The sequence below is a fragment of the Eretmochelys imbricata genome, chromosome 2, assembly GCF_965152235.1.
Source record: "Eretmochelys imbricata isolate rEreImb1 chromosome 2, rEreImb1.hap1, whole genome shotgun sequence".
Lineage (NCBI taxonomy): Eukaryota > Metazoa > Chordata > Testudines > Cheloniidae > Eretmochelys > Eretmochelys imbricata.
This window is the reverse complement of record NC_135573.1, coordinates 158,144,134-158,164,863: the sequence shown is the minus strand read 5'-3', so window position 1 is coordinate 158,164,863 and position 20,730 is coordinate 158,144,134. Positions and strand designations below refer to the sequence as shown.

General features: G+C 38.9%; 1 protein-coding gene across 1 annotated transcript in view; it reads right to left on the bottom strand.

The window, feature by feature from the left end:
- PLEKHG4B (pleckstrin homology and RhoGEF domain containing G4B) overlaps positions 1-20,730 on the bottom strand; it is a 230,616-nt gene that overhangs the window by 47,176 nt on the left and 162,710 nt on the right. The window contains exons 3-6 of the mRNA XM_077808715.1: positions 18,918-20,292; positions 12,593-12,796; positions 12,026-12,149; positions 2,065-2,158 (exon numbers count right to left, since the gene is read on the bottom strand). Coding sequence (XP_077664841.1) covers positions 2,065-2,158; positions 12,026-12,149; positions 12,593-12,796; positions 18,918-20,292 — 1,797 coding nt within the window. The remainder of the gene's footprint in view (positions 1-2,064; positions 2,159-12,025; positions 12,150-12,592; positions 12,797-18,917; positions 20,293-20,730) is intronic.

The following is a 20,730-nucleotide window of genomic DNA, read 5'->3' as shown; positions in this document are numbered from 1 at the left end:
ATTTTCATTGCTTTCATTTGAGAGAAATATCTTGTTAAACACTGTGCCAAAAACAAACTCATTTGGTTCCAGGATTCAATTCATCATCTTGTGACGACATGTTTTTCCTCAGCGCATATCTGCTACATCTCAAACGTGTAATATACTTAAGAAAACACTAAAGCCATCTTAATAAAATAATTACATCAATATGAATTCAGTAGATTTTCTTTTTTTCAATTTGGTTGCAAAGCCGTTTAGAAGATTCAGTTACAATGAGAACTTGAGTATTTGATGGAAATTTTCCCAGTGCATATTTCTTTTTTCTCTAAACTGTTTGCTTCGGTGCACCAGCTGTGTGTAGGAAGGGCAACTATCTAGATCTAAGTGATACATATGGTTAGTGTCTGTCTGCAGCTGTGGGAAAATGGCTGTGTAAAACTCACAGGGTGATGTTAAGTAAATGCAGTAGCTGGAAGTACTTGCACCTCAAGTCTGAAAATGTTTGATCTATTGTTACAATACTCAAGTTCTGACTAGAACCATAAAAGATTAAAGATCAAAAATCATTTTGCTCTAGTCTTCTACTTTGTTTACTTTGGGCACCTGACAGCACTTTGGAAACAGTTAGTTCCACTGTTTCCCTTTTTTGAGGCAGTTAGGCCTCATGCAGGTACTATGTGGAGCTGATTATAGGACTGCAGCTTCTGGCAATCAGTTTCCTCTCATGTTTGTGTGGATCTTCATCCAGTAAATGGACAGGGGAAAACATTTTAGGAAAGATGGTCAGGAGAATAAGAAGGTTTAATATCTGAAACTACTTTTAACTTTAATTTTTTAAATTGATTAGATGGACAGTGTAGCGTCTTTCAGATGGACAGCGTAGTGTCTTTTTAATCAGAGTGCAGTTATAATATAGGGCTTGTGAGGGTAGATGGGAAAGAGTGAGAAGCTGGGAGGAATCATAAAAAAGTCATCATCTACAACAACTTGTTCTTGTTTTGTTATTTTTTCCTTGAATAACAAGATTACCATATCTACATCCTGCACTGTTTAACCTTAAATGTCAACTATGGCGCAAAGCAGACGCTCCATGGGAAAATTTCGCTCCTCTCCCAGTGAGTTTTCAATGTTTTCATTTTGCTGCTGTCATGATTCAGAAAGAAGGCTGGGATGTACGAACTTTGGAAGAATGTCCATTTTCTGACTCTGATTAATTCTGAACTGAACAAAAAACACTTCACCCTTGTCAAAGGAATACTGATGGAAGCCAAGCACATTAAAACGCTGTTGTGATGATGACACGCTAGAGTCACTGTAATGTCAAAATACGTTGTAACAGAAAATCAGACTAGAAGATACTGAGATCTTTGTGCTAGTGTCTTTTCCTTTTTGAACTGTTCAGTGAACCAAAACTAACAGATCTTTAGTTTCACTGTGCAAACAAAAACAATTCACTCCATTAAAGACAGGAGAAAAGTTGGTCTCAGTTGTCAAGACATTCTGTGTAACTTTTATTTTGCTGTTTGTTTCCCTCAGTGCACCAAACTACAGATTAACAAAACGATTGTTGGATAATATCAAATGCAAATGAATCTCCATAACAACTTCCCGATAAGCTGCTCTAGTCCTACTCACTGTTTGAGAAAACCGGACTTAATGTCAACAGACAGACAGTGCTTTTTTTTGTAGAACTAGCACTAAACTCCTCTCAAGAACACACCATACTTGTATTTTTGTATTTTAAATCTATTCCTTCTACTTATATTTATACCTAATCTGCTTTAACTTTTTCAACTGATCCTTTGATGATCCTATTGTGTATCACAAATTAATTTTTTCATGTGCTGAATGGAGAAATTAACTCGGAAAGGAAAGAACTACAACTGGCATTAAGTTCAACGCTGTAAGCTCTTTGGGACAGGAAGCATCTTTTGATTGTCTGTGAGCACAGCACCCAGAAAAACAACACCCCAGGACCTGATTAGGGGCCTCTAGGTGCTACCACAATACAAACAAACAATATTTTTTAAAAATACTAAGATTTTATTTTGTGCTCTTAAACAATGCACCATAAGCACTTACCTGTAATGCTGTGAAAGCTTTGAAAAGACCAGGACTAGGCTGGCACTTACGAGCATCCACTAAAATAACGAGCCCCAGATCACGTACTTCCTTCCTAGAAACAGAAAGGCAGATATTTCCTAAGCTGCGTTTCCTCTTGATAAAAGTATTCGCTAAATATTTATAAAATTGTATCCAAACAAACAGATTGATGATTGGGCCATCTAGAACAAATATATTTTATTTCCAGTCACAAATAAAGCAGCAGACAGTATATTATGCAGAAAATTATTATGGGCAGGTCAGCCCCTCCTATTAAAAAATCTGTTGTAGGAGCTCAGGGGTGGGAAAACTTGTGATTTCCTCTCAGAGTTTTCTCCAGATCATACCGTCAGGGATGAACAATTTGCTGTTGTGTTGTCTCTAGATTCCTTGTGGCCCTTCCCATTCTCCTGCCAGCATAGCCCCCTCTCCAGTTGTTCACTGTATTTAGAACTCTGCCCCCTCCCCCCAATGCCTTAAAAGCGGAGTTTCCCCTGTACGGAATGGCTGTTTGGTTAAGATAATACAGCCACAGTAGATATCCTCCAGGTTTACGGGGGGCGGGGGCAGGGGGGAGTAACAATGTACCTAGACAATGGTCCCCCATCCATGTCCAGATCTCTATCCCTGGAGAAGGCTCTCTGTGAGTCTGGAGATAGGGCTGGTGGTGTCAGCCAAGTAGTTGGGGTCACTTTTCTCATGAAAATGTGTAGATTTCTGTGGGGAGGGCTCTCTCTGTATAAGGTCTGAGGGTGGGGTAAATGATCTGTAACTGTAATACTAAGTTGAAATGAGTTCACGCTCATGAAAAACTAATTGCATGGCAGACTGATGCCTTGTGCTGGAGTGTCAAATGGTAATATCCCTATTTTTCAGATAGACTGGTGTAACTGAAATGCTTTCTCTAATATGAGGGTTTTATCATCTAGATGTAAACATTTATTCTGAGTTAAACATTGTAGGAGTTGCGTGGCTTTGGGGAAAATTATTAGATCCGTAAAAAGTTTTAGCATTAAATGAGAAGGCAAAAAGGAGGTATGATTCCCAATACATTTGTGCTCTTACAATCCAACTTTTCAGTTAGTCAAGATTATAGACTCTATGACTCGGATTTTAAAACAGACTTTCAACAAATGTGGGTGCCTGATTCCCTCTATGCTACTTTGAAAATCCCAGCCCATAACACTAGCAAATGACACTGCTATTTTCAGGGGAAACTACAGTATTGGGGACTATTCTAAGGCCTAACTGCACTCGCTTTAAGTGTGAAATTCACCCCTCTGCTGAGACAAACTGCACAGGATTTGACCTCTCAGATGTTACACACGTGAAATATGTTGTTTCAAATTTTGTTTAAAAGCTGTTTTATCATCCTCCAGGCTCATCTTTACATGCTGTAATTATATAATCTAAATATGAGGTTACATATATTTACACGAAGTATAAACAGCAATTACCTTTAAAGGCATTAATGACATATACACACAATGAACAACTAAACATTACTTTAAAAAGCCAGGGCCATTCCGAGGCAAACATTACTTTCAAAGAATGTCAGGGTTGTGAAGCAAGTTCAGAAGAAAAAAAAAAAAAAGAATTACACTATTAAACATTAAGGCACCCTCACTGCAATGTGAGTGGGTACAAACATCAGACATTAATTTATTATGCCCTGTAGTGGGGAAGTACAGATTTTGGGCTCAATCTAGCTTCCATTTAAGCCAATAGCAAACTTCCCATTCACTTTAATAGGAGTCCTAATTTCCCCCCATGCAAAAACATCTTATAGATGTGAATAGAAAATTATATCCGTTCTGCAGTTCCCTTCTTCCACCATCCTGAGAGAAAGAAAAGCATTCTCTATTACATTCTACAGGTTTTACAATTAGTTCTGTAGAACCTTACTGGTTTTGTCCCTATGAAATTCTATATGACTTTTCTGTAAGAGGTAAGAGCTAGATTGCCCAATTAGGCACCGTGACGTTATCTGATTAAAATATGACCATGTAGATCATTGTTGCTACCACTGGTACATAATTGCAACAAATCTTTTACAATGTACGTTAAGAAAGGTGTCTATGGAAAGGGTATGATCTGCTGAATATGATTATGCTATTTTTATGCATGAATCATTTTTGTATTTGAAGTTATGAGTATTGGCTCTATATCTGGATTTCAAATGTTTGCTCTTGGGGTAATGCCCACAAGGTATTTAGTCTTAACTCACAATGGACCAAGGGAGATGCCTATCTATACTTAATGGACTTTCCTGCTATGACTAAGCGAAAGCATGCATGGACATGTGACTTGCCTATGTGACCCCAAACACCATCTTTTACCTGTAATTTTCCACTGTGAGAACATTGGGAATCCCTTCAATTGGCATAAGCTATAAAAGGCCCTGGAAACATCTCCATTTTGCCTCTTTCTTACTCAAGCCTCTTTCCTGCTCATACCTCTGGACTATGGACTTATTTATACTAATGGGAGCATTCTAACTAAGGGACTGAGGACCTTCCAATGATTTGCAAGCAACCAGAGACTTGCCTTAAGCCAGCAGTTTATTCCATCACTGCTTCAAGCCTGAACCAAGAACTTTGCAATTGTTGTATGTATTTGATTCCTTTACCCAATTTTAACTCTCACCTTTCTTTCTTTTTATAACTAAACCTTTAGATATTAGATTCTAAAAGATTGGCAGCAGTGTGATTATTGGGCAAGATCTGAGTTATATATTGACCTGGCTCTGTGGCTGGTCCTTTGGGATCAGAAGAACCTTTTATTTGATTAAATTGGTTTTTAAAGAACCATTCATCTTTAAGTCTAGTGTTTTTGGCAGCAATACAAGGACTGGAATGCCTAAGGAAACTACTTTTCTGACTTCTTGTTAGCCAGTGTGGTGAAAGAGAAGTTTACTTTTGTTGCTGCTTTGGTATATTTTATGGGCGAATAACCACCAGTTTTGGGGTGTGTCTGCCCTATTTCTCAGCAGTTTGTCCTGAATTTCTATTCTCAGTTGTGACCCACAAAGGCATGGTTACAGGCACCACCCAAGCAGAGGGTGATGCAGAGCCACATAGCTAGAAGAAGTGGTGGGGAAAGGACTGTGACTCAAGGCCTGATCCAAAACCCACTGAATCAACAAAAAGACTTCCAATGACTTCACTGGGCTTTTGGCTCAGAGCCAAAAAATGGTACAACCCCCCCTTAAGTTCCCTGGCATACAGGGGAATGCACCGCAATGGATCTGGCACGGTGTGGGGTCAAAGTTGAGCGGGGTCATGGTCCTCTAGGGGGTAAGTTATGGCCCTGGGAGCAAAAAGAGGCAGCAATCTCTTGGCTTCCGTGAGCACCACAACTGCATCTATCCCTGCTCTTTGTCCCCTTCACATACAAACCTGGAACAGTATGGCCCTAACTGTACTTTTCTTCGGTTTTTGAGTCTGTAGAGTTTGATACAAAATTTGTGAATTAGGAACAAAAGGGTTTGTTACACAGAAAAATTAATTTCTCTGGAGTTATGTGCCGAAGTAGACTTTCTTGAAAGTGGAGAGACATTTTTCTGCAGTGGTAGATAAACATAAGCCAAGACTATAACATGGTTCAAAAAAGAACTAGATAAATTCATGGAGGATAGGTCCAGCAATGGCCAGGGATGGTGTCCCTAACCTCTGTTTGCCAGAAGCTGTGAATGGGTTACAAGAGATGGATCACTTGACGATTACCTGTTTTGTTCATTCCCTCTGGGGCACCTGGCATTGGCTACTGCTGGGAGACAGAATACTGGGCTAGATGGACCTTTGGTCTGACCCAGTATGGCCATTCTTATACTAGACTAGATTCTCATCTGCACCCAAACAAAGAAAATGATTCTGGGTCGCGGATCCTGGAATTTATTCTGTAGTGACCTGGTTCCCTCAGGGCTGCTCTAAACTAGACCAACTGGTGAGAGCTCCAGGGGACTTCTTAGCCAACTGAGGACTCCTTTAAACCAGGAAATTTCAGCTGGACATGTCAGTCAGCTATCCAGCCTCTTTGGTACAGCAATATACGGCTTATTTCTGGCCCGCTGCATTTGCCAAAAATGCCACTGCTTTGATTTAGGGTATGACAGGGCCCTTGATACACTTGTGGAAGTTGTGTGAAGACCACTGGTCAGTAGTACTGTATTTTTAAAACTATACAAAAAAATATCAACATCCTCCAATACCTGAGTTATGACACTCATGTATCTACTAATTCATGGGGAATTCTTTTAAAAGTATTTTGAGCAGAACTATTTGTCCAACATTGGGCAGAAAGACAATTATATCACAGGATTATATTTTATATTTGGAATGCTTTGATGTTTAATTCAAGCCACGTAGGTTTTTTTTATTTTATATTAACTTTTGGAAACTTTTCAAAATTCTCACTATTTAAATAGTACTTTTAAAAGCACCTTTACTATGTTTATTAGAATGTATAAAGGCACAGAACAAGACCTACAAGATAGGAAAATTGGCAACATTTTATATATCCGGCCAATTTTTCAATCATGCTCGGTTTTTGTTGTGCAAATAAGACTGTACACAAAGTTCTCCATAAGTTACAGTACTGTTTGAATTTGCACCCTCTATTCTATACCTGTGTGCATGCGCAGAGGAAGCAGACTTTAAATTTGGTCCATTACTTATAAACTTAGATATAATTTCATCTGTTTCCCCAAATTAAAAAATGGTGTCACAATTATAAGAGCTCTCTGAAATTATTTTAATAATTTTTTTCATTGAAAAATGGTCTTTTTTCAAATATAAAAGATTTACTGAAAAACTTGATTTCTTCATTTATATTTTTCATTACTTTTTGGTCAATTTTTTAAAAACAAAACCATCACATTTTTTATTCACTGAAAACCAGGTTTGTGACACAAACATTTTTATTTAAATTTTCAGTGAAAATTTAATTAAACAATTTTAGAAAACAAATTGAAAAAATGGATCCATTTGAACCTGTAAAACAAAAAAACCCTTCAAAATGTTGAATTTTTAAGTGATTTTTTAAAACCAGTTACACTGACTATGATAGAATTAAGGCTCCAATCCTGCGAACGCTTACACATGAGTAACTTCACACCTTTGAGTCGTCCCACTTGTGGTGTTAGTGAGTTCAGCTGGGATCTCCTGGGATCTGCCAGGCTTGGGAACCCCCCCAAGCAATCCCTCTTTTTATGGGTTTTTCCATGGGAGGAAACGATTTGAGCCAACATGATTTCTCAGTTGATACAAATTTGAGGAAATACTGCAAATGTGTTCCTCATGTGCTGTACTGCGTGAATGTAATGAAAAATACATCTTATGTTTTGCAATTCTGCACAGAGGAAAGTGAAAGAGACAATTCAGTAAGTTCTGCTTGTCCATTCCAGAGGTTATTCCCCCTTATGGAAAGCAGGAGCCTTATTTATTTAAGTTCCTTTTGTAAAATCTCCAAATGTCATGACAGTAATTTGTACCTAACAGCACCACATTTCCTACCCAATTTAAACCTTTATTCACTTGGATTCTACAGCTGCTTTTGACTAAAATATGCTTTTTGATGAAAATGGAATAGAAAAAAACCCCTACTTTATGAGATTTTCATATACGAAACTCACTATCTGCAGTGTACAGGAATTGGCTCGCATCCCTTTAAATAATATGTGAACCCTCTCGGGTATGTCTACACTACATCTGGGACTGAGCCTCCCAGCCTGAGTAACAAACTTATGCTAGTGCTCTGAAAATAGCTGTGTAGATGGGGCTTTGACACTGGGGCTTGGGCTCTCAAGGCCCCACCTCCTGGCCCCCAGGCTTGAGGGCCCAAGCTCCAGCCCGAATTGCCATGTCAAAGCTCTGTCTACACAGCTATTTTTAGCACGCTAGCATGAGCGCCACCACCGCAAATCTATGGCTTAGGCTGGGAAGCTCGCTTCCAGGTGCAGTATAGACATACCCCTAAGGACCCTCATGGTCTTATTTTTTTCCTAAGGATAATGAAGTCTGTGCAGTTTTCCTCATGTTTTGATATCCCATGTTTCCCCGTACTTTGTGAACTCATTCAAATTCAGAGATATAAAGATGACTGAATTTACATAAAAACTCTGGCTTCACAGTACTAGGAACAGCATTCATACTTTACAATATATAACAGGACAGAGTCTGAGAGCACTGTGCAAAGAACTTAATTCTCATATTTGTGATGAAAGTAGATAATATAATGAAGAATGCCAAGTACCTCATTTTCTCCTTTTGCTTTGAAACACTGCTGAAATCAGTGCACATCCTTTCCTTGGGACTTTTGGGTGATTTCCAATATTTTACAGTTTGGAGATATCTGAGTTTAGAGGTGACAGATAAACTCCTGATCCGTGTCCATTTAGACCACTGCTCTAGGGGACAGTCTTCAAAAGGAGTCTGTTGCATCACTGAACATCCCTGTTACCTGACCATTGGAGTGGGACTGACACTAGCCTCACAGGAGGCCTGCCTGGTTCCCAATAGCAGAGGAGAGCAAGAAATTAAAAAGGGGGAATATGTAGCCTGAGAGGCAAGAATAGGCTAATGGGCTATTATCCACACTAAAGTATACATTCTATACACTGAGTAGACCACAATACCCGAAGATACCAAACAAAGACTAAAGAAAAGCAGAAAAAAAAACCTCTATAGCTATTCTTATTAAAACCAACGAAAATATCCATAGGTCAAACTGTAGATCTGTGATATCAAAGATTAAAGTAGTCAAATTATAGAAACACTGAAAGCAGCTGCAGGAAACACACTCCACAAATAACTTCAGAAGTCATTGAAATGTTTCCTGGTACAGGATTGCACCCTGCATTCTTTTCACAAAATAAATGTAATCAGTGTTATACATGAAGCGTCAAATTTGCAAAGCAGTCTCACCCTGATCTCTGTAAATTGCATGCACAGTTTCATAAACACACAGCAAATCACTTTTTATCTAAATGATTTGTGCATACAAAATTGAGGACAGAAATTTAGAGACCTTTTCCTATTTATAGAAAACAACAGGGAACACTAAAAGGAAATTGAATGAGTAATAAACAAAGGTAAATGCAAAGAATAAGTCCAACAGGGTTCCCAAATTGTAACTCCTCATTTCCATGGATGGGGATATTATCCTATACATTTATTCCAGGCAGGGAATCCACCTATGCATTCCAGTTCTAATACATTTTTCACTGCTATGAGCTATACACATTCTAATAAATATAGATACAATTTCTAAGGCCCAGATTTAGGAAAACATTCCTGTTCTCTACAGCACTTAAGCACATTTGTAACTTGAAGTCAATGAGACTTAACAACATGCTTAAAAAGAAAAAGAGAACTTGTGGCACCTTAGAGACTAAAATTTATTTGAGCATAAGCTTTCGTGAGCTACAGCTCACTTCATCGGATGCATGCCTAAAGTTATACATGCACTTATGTGCTTTTCTGAAGCAGGGCCTAATTGCATACAAGGGAACTTTTCATTAATAAAAACAAAAAATTGTTTAGCACCATCCTTTTGAATGTCTATCCAAACTGGGCTGACCCTCCAAGCATTTTGATGCTCTGCCATTCCCAACAGTGAAAATGGCATTGTTAAATTTATGTGACACAGAAGAACTCAACTAATTTCAACAACAGACATGACTTCCAGTTTATTCTAACAAAATGTATTTGTTTCACTGACAAGTTTTGTTATACTTGAAACTTATCAAAACATCCAAAGCTAATAAGTATTAACAGAAATTTTTTTTGTTAACTTTAACTTAAGGGAAAATTGAAAAGAAGTAACATAGATATTCAAATACACTCTCAGTGCATAAAATCTCTTAAAAAATAAGTGCAAACATAAAATATCACACTGCGTATTTGACAAACAAATTTAACACAGCTACATAATCAGCACGCAGCCTCAACCAATTCACCAGAAACCTTTCTAAACCCATATCCCCTTACCTGTGTGCATTTCACATATAAACTGTGAAATCTCACAAAATACACAGATAACAGAACCAATCGCACACCATCCTCAGTTCAGTTGCCTGTTATTACCTAGAGACCCCAATATTTTGCCTTTTCCCCTTGCTATACAGAGCAGAGACGTGATCCTTCCACATCCTACCTACCCACAATGATCAAGGGACGGCAACCTATCACATATTAATCTCCATATACAGTCCAGAAATAACCCCCTTTCCAATGGCACAAAAGACCAATGTACCCCACCCACCCTTTCTTTACAGAATGAAAAATCTCATTATACCTTCCCTATTCACCCTCCCATTGTTGAGTCAGATACAGATACTTTCCAGATACAGACCATATGCCCATCTTCATCTACATCATTGAACACACACAGGCCACAGATCTCAGAGCTCTTCAGGTATCTGGCTCCCCACACCACCCCACTGCTTCTCCCTCACCTTCAAGACTGAAGAGTTGCACAATATTCCTGGCTCCTGCTCCTCTCCTTCTAACTGAAGGCTTAGGAAATTTCAGGATCAGGATCACTAGGTGCCCTGACCTCGTACTGCCTTGCACAACTTATGGGACATTTCTTACTAATGGGAAAGCTTTGAAATGCCATCAGTTCCTCAGGTTCCCTGTCCTGTGAAGTGGAGGGGTGATACACAGGGGTCCCTTTCCTTTATTCAGCATCCCATAGGCCATGTGGACTTTATAACGTGTGCATCACTATACAAAACAACACCAATTTTTGTAAATAAGTCTTTTAAAAAGTTATTTTAAATAGTGTTAAGTCCTAGATTTTAATGGTATTTTATTATATGTAAAGTCTGAAATTTTACAGTCAAGCTGCTTTTACTTAGAGGGACTTCAAAAAGCAGTTATTTTGTGTAAAATTTTTAAAAGTGCACTTTTAAGCCTCTGTCATCTATTAATGGCTTGACAAATATCCTTCAAACTTAAATAATTTCTACGTACCCTGAAATTAAATCCCCAAACCTCTCCTCATGTGAAAACCTATAAAGGGAGTGAATATAGGGACTAGAACGGAAACTTGGCTGCAACCTTAACTAGCGAGCTGCTACTGGAGTCTGTCCATAGTAGGGTAATATTTAAGGACCCTCAACTCAAAAACATTGTCATTGTTGTACTTTGGTGAATAAAACCACTGTGTACTTTGGCGCAACGAAAACCATTACTGCAAACAGAATCATCATCATTACTAGATTAACCACACAAGGCTGGACTAGCTCTCCAATCCTGTAGGTCCAAATACACAAGCCTCTAGTACCTGAGATGAAAGAAAACCAATATAAAATATCACAGTGCACTATGAAAGAACCAGTCTGATGTGCCTAATTTTCAACCAGCCACCAGAGGGCAAACTGTTCAAACACACTAGCCATCACAATTAGACACCTAAGTAGTTAATTTTGTCCAAAAATATAATTTTGTTCAAATACAGCTTTCTGCAAGGACTTTTAAGGATATTTAAATATGCAGATATTTGATAGGATAGTAAGAAGTTAGTTTTGAGCCAGAAGGACACAACGGTACGTTAGACAAACTACATGTCAAATAACGAGAGTTATTTAATGGCAATAAAACAAACCGCAGCAGCAGCACAGCCAAATAAAGCTGGCAATTTTCATCCAAACCAACTTTCCTAGCCAAAATCTTTGAGTAGCTAAAAATGACGGTTTATAATGGAACCTGGTTGCAAACTTAAGCCCTGATTCTGCAATTTACACAGGTCTGTGATGCTTGCAGAGACCCACACAACTTCAATGGGGCTCTGCATGAATACAGCAGCCCACCAGGGCATTATAAATTGCAGTACTGGGGCCTTAACTAATAACCGGCTGTTACTGCTCTATAATAAGCCCTCTGTGATCGCAACATCTGTGTCACCTGAAAAATGACCAGCCCAGCTCTCTTCATACCTGGGAATGCTATAGAAATACATCAGAAGACGAGCAAGCTCTGTACTTGTGGAATGTTCACTTGACCAGATGGTATTTCTTGTGCAGACTTGCACCACTGCTCTGCCACCCCGGTCTCGGCTTCCTAACCAAATAAAACACACAAAGAAAAGCCATTGAAGAAGCATGACTGAGAACGAGTGATTTAGAAGTGTGTGTGTTTGGAAAATGACAATGCAGAAACTCTTAAAAGTGAAAATCGTAGTGATTTTCCATCCCCTGCATTTACCTTATTATACTGATTGTGATTACAAAATTTCTTAATCAGTGTGAAGATCATTCCTACATATTTAAGTTCCTACTGGTGATTTTGATGGGCAAGATCTCTAGCTAGTATAAATTGGCTTGGCTCCATTTAATGGAGTTGTCAATTTATACCATCTGACCCATATCTCTTCTAAAAATAACTTTTTCTGTGGCAATCAATTTATCTTGTCTATCTTTAAGAGATCTGTGCATATTATACTATGCATGTGTGTGTTTATGTTTCATTTATCATCAGGAACATTGTTATCTGTAATAACATACCACATAGAGAAATGACTCCAGACTGCAGTAATTCCTGGTTGATTTCAAGTAACTGGTTTGGTAATCTGTGACAAAGGTCTCCAGCATTTGTAGACAGCAGCTCACTCTCACAATGGAATAGCTCAGGAGATGCATTTGTAATTGTGCTATGCTCACCCTGGAAACTGTTTCTTGAGTCTATTACTGTTGAGTGCTGCGGAAAATCTGGCCAAATGAAAGACAACTGGTTAAAATTTTTGCTTTTCTGTGTATTTGAAAATTGCTCTTTAGGTAGCTTCCTATCAACATGTAAAATTAGCATATATTTGAAAATTAGCATATATAAACAGAACAGAAACCATATATAGATTACATTAAAATAAATTAAAAGAACATTACAGTTGTAAAGTTAAACTCTCAGAAGTCAGGAAATTCCAGAATGAAGATTGCCCATCGGACGTGTGCATATGCATGATTCAGTCTAATTATATGAGCAAAAAGAATGAGGAGTACTTGTGGCACCTGAGAGACTAACAGACTTATTTGAGCATAAGCTTTCATGGGCTAAAGCCCACTTCATCAGAGTATTTTCTCCACAGGACTTTGCTACTCTCAGTGCACAAGAATCATTCTGCTCCTCTCCCAGCTTGTTCCTGGCTCCAGTCTGTTCCTATCCTCCCCAGACTCCTAGATTTGTTCCCCTTCTGCTCTTATTCCTCACGTCCGGTTCCAGTCTCTGTCCCCACACACACCACAGCTCCAGCCCCCCTACTATACTCTTCACCCACAAACATTCAAGTCAGGCTATTCCTCCTTCTAGTTCCTCCAGCACTAGTGGCCCCTGGCAGTCATAAGAAGCAATTGCAGGGAAAGTCCCTTGGCTGGAGCATACAAGCTCTGTGGGATGTTGCATGAGCACTCAAATTGAGCAGGAGATGTATGGGGACTGAGCATGCTCAGTAAGGATGGAATAATCAAAGAATAAAGCTGCTAGCATCTAATAAACTTGCACTGAGCATGTGAGAACTGAGATTTTCAGAGGTTTATAGTTTGGCTAATTTGGAGCAAAATTTCACAGGGATGGCAAAAGGCATATCACTGACATGATGGTGACCACCTCTACCAAATTTCAAGTCACTGCTTTGACACATGGAGGTGCTACAGCTTGTTATAATATTTTATATATGCAATATGTTATAATAATTTTGTTAATGAATAGGGACAAAACAATGTATTTTGCCTAATTTTGTTCTTGGGAACAGCGAAACTGCGTTAGCTGAAACATCTGGAAAAAAAAAATCAGCCTGAGGCAGAAACCCACCATGGGAAATTTCAGCCCAAACAGTTACAATTTGGCAATGTTATAAGCAACCAGAAACAGGGTTTTAAATTGGTGACCCTTCACTATAGGCGTAGCTACCATGTCTGCCTATGCTAAAGCTTGCATATTAAACTGAATGAAAAAAACACTGGGATTAATGTCATATTAAGTTTGCAAAACAAAGCACCCAGAGGTCTGGAAATTTCAATCTCAACTCTGCTATGTTGTGCTTATGCCTTCAAATATGATCAGGGCTTAATTTGCGCCAAGGTTTGCCAGGGCTGAACCCCGAGACCTCTAGGCTTGGCAGTTCATAGCCCTGGCACCTCTGGGCTTGCTGTATCAGTTATGAAAGTAAAAAACTTGCTTGAGCCCCGGCACATAATTGCTTGAGCCCAGGCACCTCCTTCATCACAGATTAAGCACTGAATATGGTCTTTCTTTATATAATTATAAATTATTGTTAATATTATAGAAGCAGTGATAGCAAGTCCATAGCCAAACCTGCATTCAGATTTTTTTTTTTTAAACATAGAGCAGGACTAAAGCCCCTGCAATATTAATCCTTCAGGGAACAATTAACTGCATTTTCCATGTCATTTTTAAAGAAAATATTTACAGACTTATGCAGAGCAAATATTTTTAAATGAATCCTGATTGAAATGGTCCGGAGCATCTTGCTATTTTTGGCTCTCTGTGGCTAAAGAACCTCAATCCCCAAGCTTCTCGCACACACATAAATGTAGTTCCTATAACCTCTCACAGATAACATTAAACATTTGAAAAGTGGTTGAACACAAAGTTACTCCCTTAATTCATCATTCCTTTATGTGGCTCCATAAAGAAAAGCCAATGGAAATGGCCAGGATCAACTAATTACTTCTTTCCTCTGAGGGTGCCCAGTCTGCACTGAGGCTGGGATCACTTGCAGGCAAGCTGAGGTTTGTCTTGTCAGCCTAGTTTGGCTGCCATTTTCCACCTAAACATGCCTCTTTCCATTTTACAGTCTTTAATAGCAACAGGGAGCAAGCAGGAGGAGGGAAATTTACAGCCATATTGGGTTGACACACCCCACTTGCATTGCACCTCAGCAGCTGAAGTAATATACTACAGTGATGGGGGGAGGCATATAAATAAATAGATTACATTAGATAGTAAGGAGACACTGGATCGGATTAACTTCTTCCAGTTTAGTAGGCAGGAGAACCACCCTGATGATGCATATTCTTACGTGTAAATAAATATACACAAATACACAGACAGAAGGGAAAGACGAGGAAAGAAAGATGGAAGAAAAATTCCTTGGATGACATCGCACATTTCAGAGATGTCTGCATCCCACAGTTGCTGTACCTTTGAGTGCTGCTCAAGAAACAGGGAGAGATCAGAGTTTGCTAAATAGGAAAGGAAAATTCAGCTGGAAAATGGCTATTTTCAAACATCTGAAAGACTATTACCAGCAACAGAGAGAAAAAACAGGAGTTAAAAGCTATAAAAATACACTTGATATCCCCCCATGGTACTTTATATTACTAAATGATTATAGATAAAAATCAGTATTTTATGCTGGTGTTGCTAAATAAGCAATACTGAGTTAATTATGGAATAACATTCTTGGCACAATGAAGCAACAAATGGCAGTGGAGTTGACTCAATGCCAAACTGAAGCTGTGGCAAGGCACCTAATCAACTGCAAAGAAGAGGAAGAACTGTATGGTGGCTAGGGCATGGGACTGGAAATTTGGAGACTTGGGTTTTGTTCCTTGACTTTGCCAATGTACTTCACATAACCTTGAAAATTATCCCTGCAATACATAATTGTTATTGTTACTAAAAAAAATAAATCAGAAAATGGCTTTAGCCAAATCAACACAACTATACAAGTGGGACAGTTGCTCAGCTGGTATAAATCATCCTAGCCCTGTTAACATCAATGCAGCCACACGGATTTACAACAGCTGAAGGACTGGCTCCGTTTAATTTATTTATTTATCTGGAAATGTTCTGAGACATTGGGACTGGCAGATGGCTGCCATGCTCTCTGCAGGATTTGGCAGGGATATTAATGCCAAGGGTGTGTCATAGCTGAAAAATATGCAACGCGCTTGAACCCTCTAAACTCTCACTAGGTGCTCCATTAGCTGAGAATGTGCAGCACCTTGCAGGATTGGGCCTTGCATTTTCAGAGGAACCACTAATCTGAAAGCAAGGCATGGAATTTAGGTTTATTTTAATGCTTTCCGGGATGTAAATGGTTGAAATTACATTATCTGCTGTTGCTGGTCTATTCCTTCTTTCAGCTGATGGAGAGGAGGTAGAAATCTTCTCTTCCCATAAAACATATTAAAATCACTTTTCTAAGAAAGTTTTAAATCTCTCTCTATCTTTGCATCTGTGCTAAGAAGTCTTCAGGATCTCTGCTGCCCCACCTAGGTTCCACAGCCATGGGGACAAACGCAAACCCTAAGGGAGCCAGACTTAAGAGTCTGCCCTTCCCAAGGCAGAAAGTGTGATTCCACTTCACCAACTGCCATGTATAGCAATTGGAACAGCAGGCCAGGGAAAAATGCAAGGGGAGGCAGTCCTGCCCTGTTATCCTGGGGGAGCAGAGACTATTCCACCTGATTGACAGACAGAGAGTGGATGAGCCATGATTCATGAGGACAGCTCTGTTCAGCCAGAGAATAAGATAAGGCCACCAGGTCAAAGATAAACTCTCCTCCCCATTAGCAACTAAGGTAGAAAGTAGCAAAAAATCTCCCATGGAACTTCCCAAACTAACTGGAATATCAGATGGAAGAGACCCCATCCTAAACCTGCTCCCTATGCTGCTGGAGCTACACAAGTTTTGCTACAGCCCTGGAGCATGATCTCCCCATCTCTAGTTGTCATGCAGCTTTGTGGTCCCCCATCTAAACTAGGCGCTAGCACTCAGAGGATAAAGCAACATGATGTAGGGCCAGTTTATGATGTCATCAGAGGCTTGCATGCCCCTTACAGCAATGTAAAGTTAGGTCAAGATTTGGCTTTTTGATACCATTGTCATTTTTTACAAAACATGACTATATCCTAGCGTGAACCATTAATCCTAGCTATGATGCCATTGATATACGTCACCATGAATACAAATTTTGTCAAAAACGAAGAGTCCAGTGGCACTTTAAAGACTAACAGATTAGTCTGTTAGTCTTTAAGGTGCTACCAGACTCCTTGTTGTTTTTATGGATACAGACTAACACTGCTACTCCTCTGAGATTTTGTCAGTTCACCTTTGGATATTAATTAAATCAATCGAACTGTTCGCTGAAAGAACGACTGGTGAAACCCAGCAGCCTTATCACTTAAAGACTATAAAAACAATATAGCAGGGTGTTCCCAGTTTCAGTACTTGTGCTCCAAATTATCAAGACATTATCCCACATTATCTTAGGTGCTAACCCACGGCAATACAGAATAAAACAACATCAGCAGATTAACAGAATCTGGCAATCACCAATGGCAAATGCCCTGCTGGGAAGCTGTGAAATCACCTGAGATTTGTCACCACACAAACTGGAAGAGGGGGCGGTGTGGGAGGAGAAGAAATCTCTGTCCAGAAACACCTTTCCAAAAACACCCCAGTGCATAGCTCAATATGCTAATAAAAATTATGTACTACAAAACCCCACTGTCTTGCTCCCCACTGAGCAAAAAAAAATATTTAAAGAGGATTCTTGTCTTAGAAATGACCCATCCATTTCTAAATAAATAAATAAATACATACATACAACTTCTGCATTTCCCTTAGACTTGCAAGCATAACCTCTGAACTCTAAATCAGGAAAAAAGAAAACTCTAACTCCCAGAAGCTGAATCTGTGACCCCAGTCACCTCTGCTGCCAATCTTAAAATCAGTTGACCATAACATGACAATTTTTTAAGCAGAACTCCACACTGAAGTCAATAGGAATTTTTACTTAAAAGCTTATGGCATGTTCTGGCCTACTGACTGACATTTTTATATTTTTATTGTGGTTTGATTCTTGTTTGAATGTAGAGTTGATACTGCGATACATATATTACCTGAAATATAAGAACAAAGAAATGCTGCAGATGAGAAAAGACCACACATTTATGAAGTTTCTCTGTTGTTTAAATGCCATTAAATTACGTGTTTCAGAGTAACAGCCGTGTTAGTCTGTATTCGCAAAAAGAAAAGGAGTACTTGTGGCACCTTAGAGACTAACCAATTTATTTGAGCATGAGCTTTCGTGAGCTACAGCTCACTTCATCAATCTTGTAAAAGTCTATCAACAACCATTAAAAATATGTTGCATGTTATTTGTACTTCAATACCATGTTTGTTGTAACTAGCCACACACTTTCCCTTATTTGAAAAACGGGCTCAGATAACTTAGTTTTGGAGGGCTAAGGTTACTTTGGGATAATGACTGTCTCATTAGAAAGGTGGTATTCATGGTGTTCTCAGGACTGCATTTCACAGCTATTTAACATTTACTTCTCCATTGACAATTTGCATTTAAAGGTAGTTGATTTTTTTTTGGTACTGATCCAAATCACATGGAAAATAACTCGAGTTGTTTTTAATGTATAAAATATAAAGTATAGAGGAGAAATTCCAGACCTTCACTACATGCCCAGCATCTATGCTTTTGGTAACGTCTGTAAAATGCCAATTGACTCCAAAGACATTACATGGGATTAACTGAGAGCAGAATTTCATGTGTGTTTCAAGAAGGTTTTTGTTGATCTCTGATCAATTTTTTTAAAAGCAGAATATACAAAGCATTCTGAAAAGCATATCTTAAAGCAATGGAAATAAAATAAATTTACTTAAAGTATTAAAACAGTAGTAAAATAGATGTGAAATAATAAAACATTGACTGTCATTACTATTTGTGCTTTAAATCTGAGCTCAGAAAGCAGAAAAAAAAAGTAGTTTTATGTACAAAGTTTATATATGTTGGTGCAGGCAAGCTAAAGATATTATAAAAAATAGAATCCATGTTGTAGTTTGGCTTTTACCTTCAACCTCTTTTTTGCATTTGTTGCTTTTCACCGTAATGAATAAATGACCATTGGAGTCCAACTTCCCCAGTCTTAACGCATGTCCATTTAAGAGCTTTTTAGGGTTTGCACTTGCTGAACTATCTGAAAGCAACCTTGGACTATGATCCTTGCAACGCGAACTCTTATGTGACCTATCTAAAGACCGAGACCTTCTCGGTCCAGCCCTGCAATCTGCTATTGAGAAAGTTTCATGAGGTACAAGCAGTTTTTCTGAGGCCTGTGAACAATCTTCAGGCCTTATGACCTCTCTTGTTTCCTCCTTTGGTGCAAGTCTATCAGCAAGAGAATCTTCCCTCTCAATCTGTTTATCACAAGATTTGCTCTCAGAGATTCTCAAGTCATCATTCACTTCATATGAGTCCACTGTCTGGTCTGAAGACTCCTCTTCTGCAATTGACTCCTCTGAGCTGGAACCAAGATTCATTGGATTTTGCAAAGCTTCCATGTATGACTTTCTAAACAAGCGCCTTGTCTCAAAATATGAAGAATCCCTGAGTTGTCGTCTTCTTGGACAAGGACTGCTCAAATCTGTGCTGAAAGTTATGCTTTTGATGCTGTTCTTTTTCTCCATTATGGGAGATAATGCTCCACCTTTTAATACTTCAGGTGTCATTTCAGGCTCAGTGGCCTGTGGTAAAGCCCTCTCCATCATGCCGGGGCAGTCCTTAGTCAACGTGCTGAGATTTACGTACTCTCCTTTGCTCTCCTCAGCTGGGGTTCCAGGGAATTCTAATTCTGCCCTACTTTCTGCAGTATGAAGTGGACTATACACTTCACTCCCTTGGTTTCCATGATTATCAGTAAGTGTTGCTTCTATGACTGTAGAGCCAGTATCATTGGAAGTGGAACTGTCACGTGAACTATTGCTCTCCATGGTCTGTGTCATTGTTTTCACATCAGTATTATTACTGATTAACCGGTCGAGGAGAGGGCTACTGGAATAATTATGCAGGATTGTTTCAGCTGTAGGGACAAAAATAGGATTCACTATATTCTTCCAAGGTGTTCTATATACAGCTGGGCCAGTGGTAAGTAAGCAGCTTTGCAAGGGAACACTCCCCCTTTCACAATTTACATTTTCCAAAAATTCTGCTGTAAAAACACATCCATACATGGTTTCAGGTACAATAACGTCTTCCATTCCTTGTCCATGTCGGGAGAGGCATTTTAAAACTAGTTTTGCTGACTGCTTCCCAGCCGGAAGAATTTGTAAGTAGAAATCGCCTGGTTTCAGACGGACTCTGTGAAGAGATGCTAACTGTACTACTACTTTTTCATGGATGCACAGTGGCCAGCCTTCATGGTAGAAAATAAGACCAGTGTATTTAGCCTGTAAGGAAAAGAGAAAGCAAAATGTCTGAGGAAAAAAATCTTTATCTTGGAAGACAGCATTTTGTTACAAATATAAAACAGTGGGGTCAAATTCTGCACTGACTACTCCATCATTGAGCTCCATGCAATTAGACAGGGCTATAAAAGGTTTGTATAACAAACATAACACAGTTTAAATAGTGTCTCTTAAGATAAGGGGTATCAATATTATGCCTCTTCCCACTAGAATAAGCTACTAGTTTACTGTTACATTGTATCTTGCAGCCTAATTACATTAATAGAACTGATAATAGTTTCAGGAGAAGGTAGGTCTCTTGGGTATAGAAAAAAGGGTAGCAATAGGCCACACACAGGCATGCAGATAGGAGCCATTAGGAGCAAGCTTAAGATAAGCCAGAAGGATAAAAATGGCAGCAAAAATAAAGGAATGGTAAAC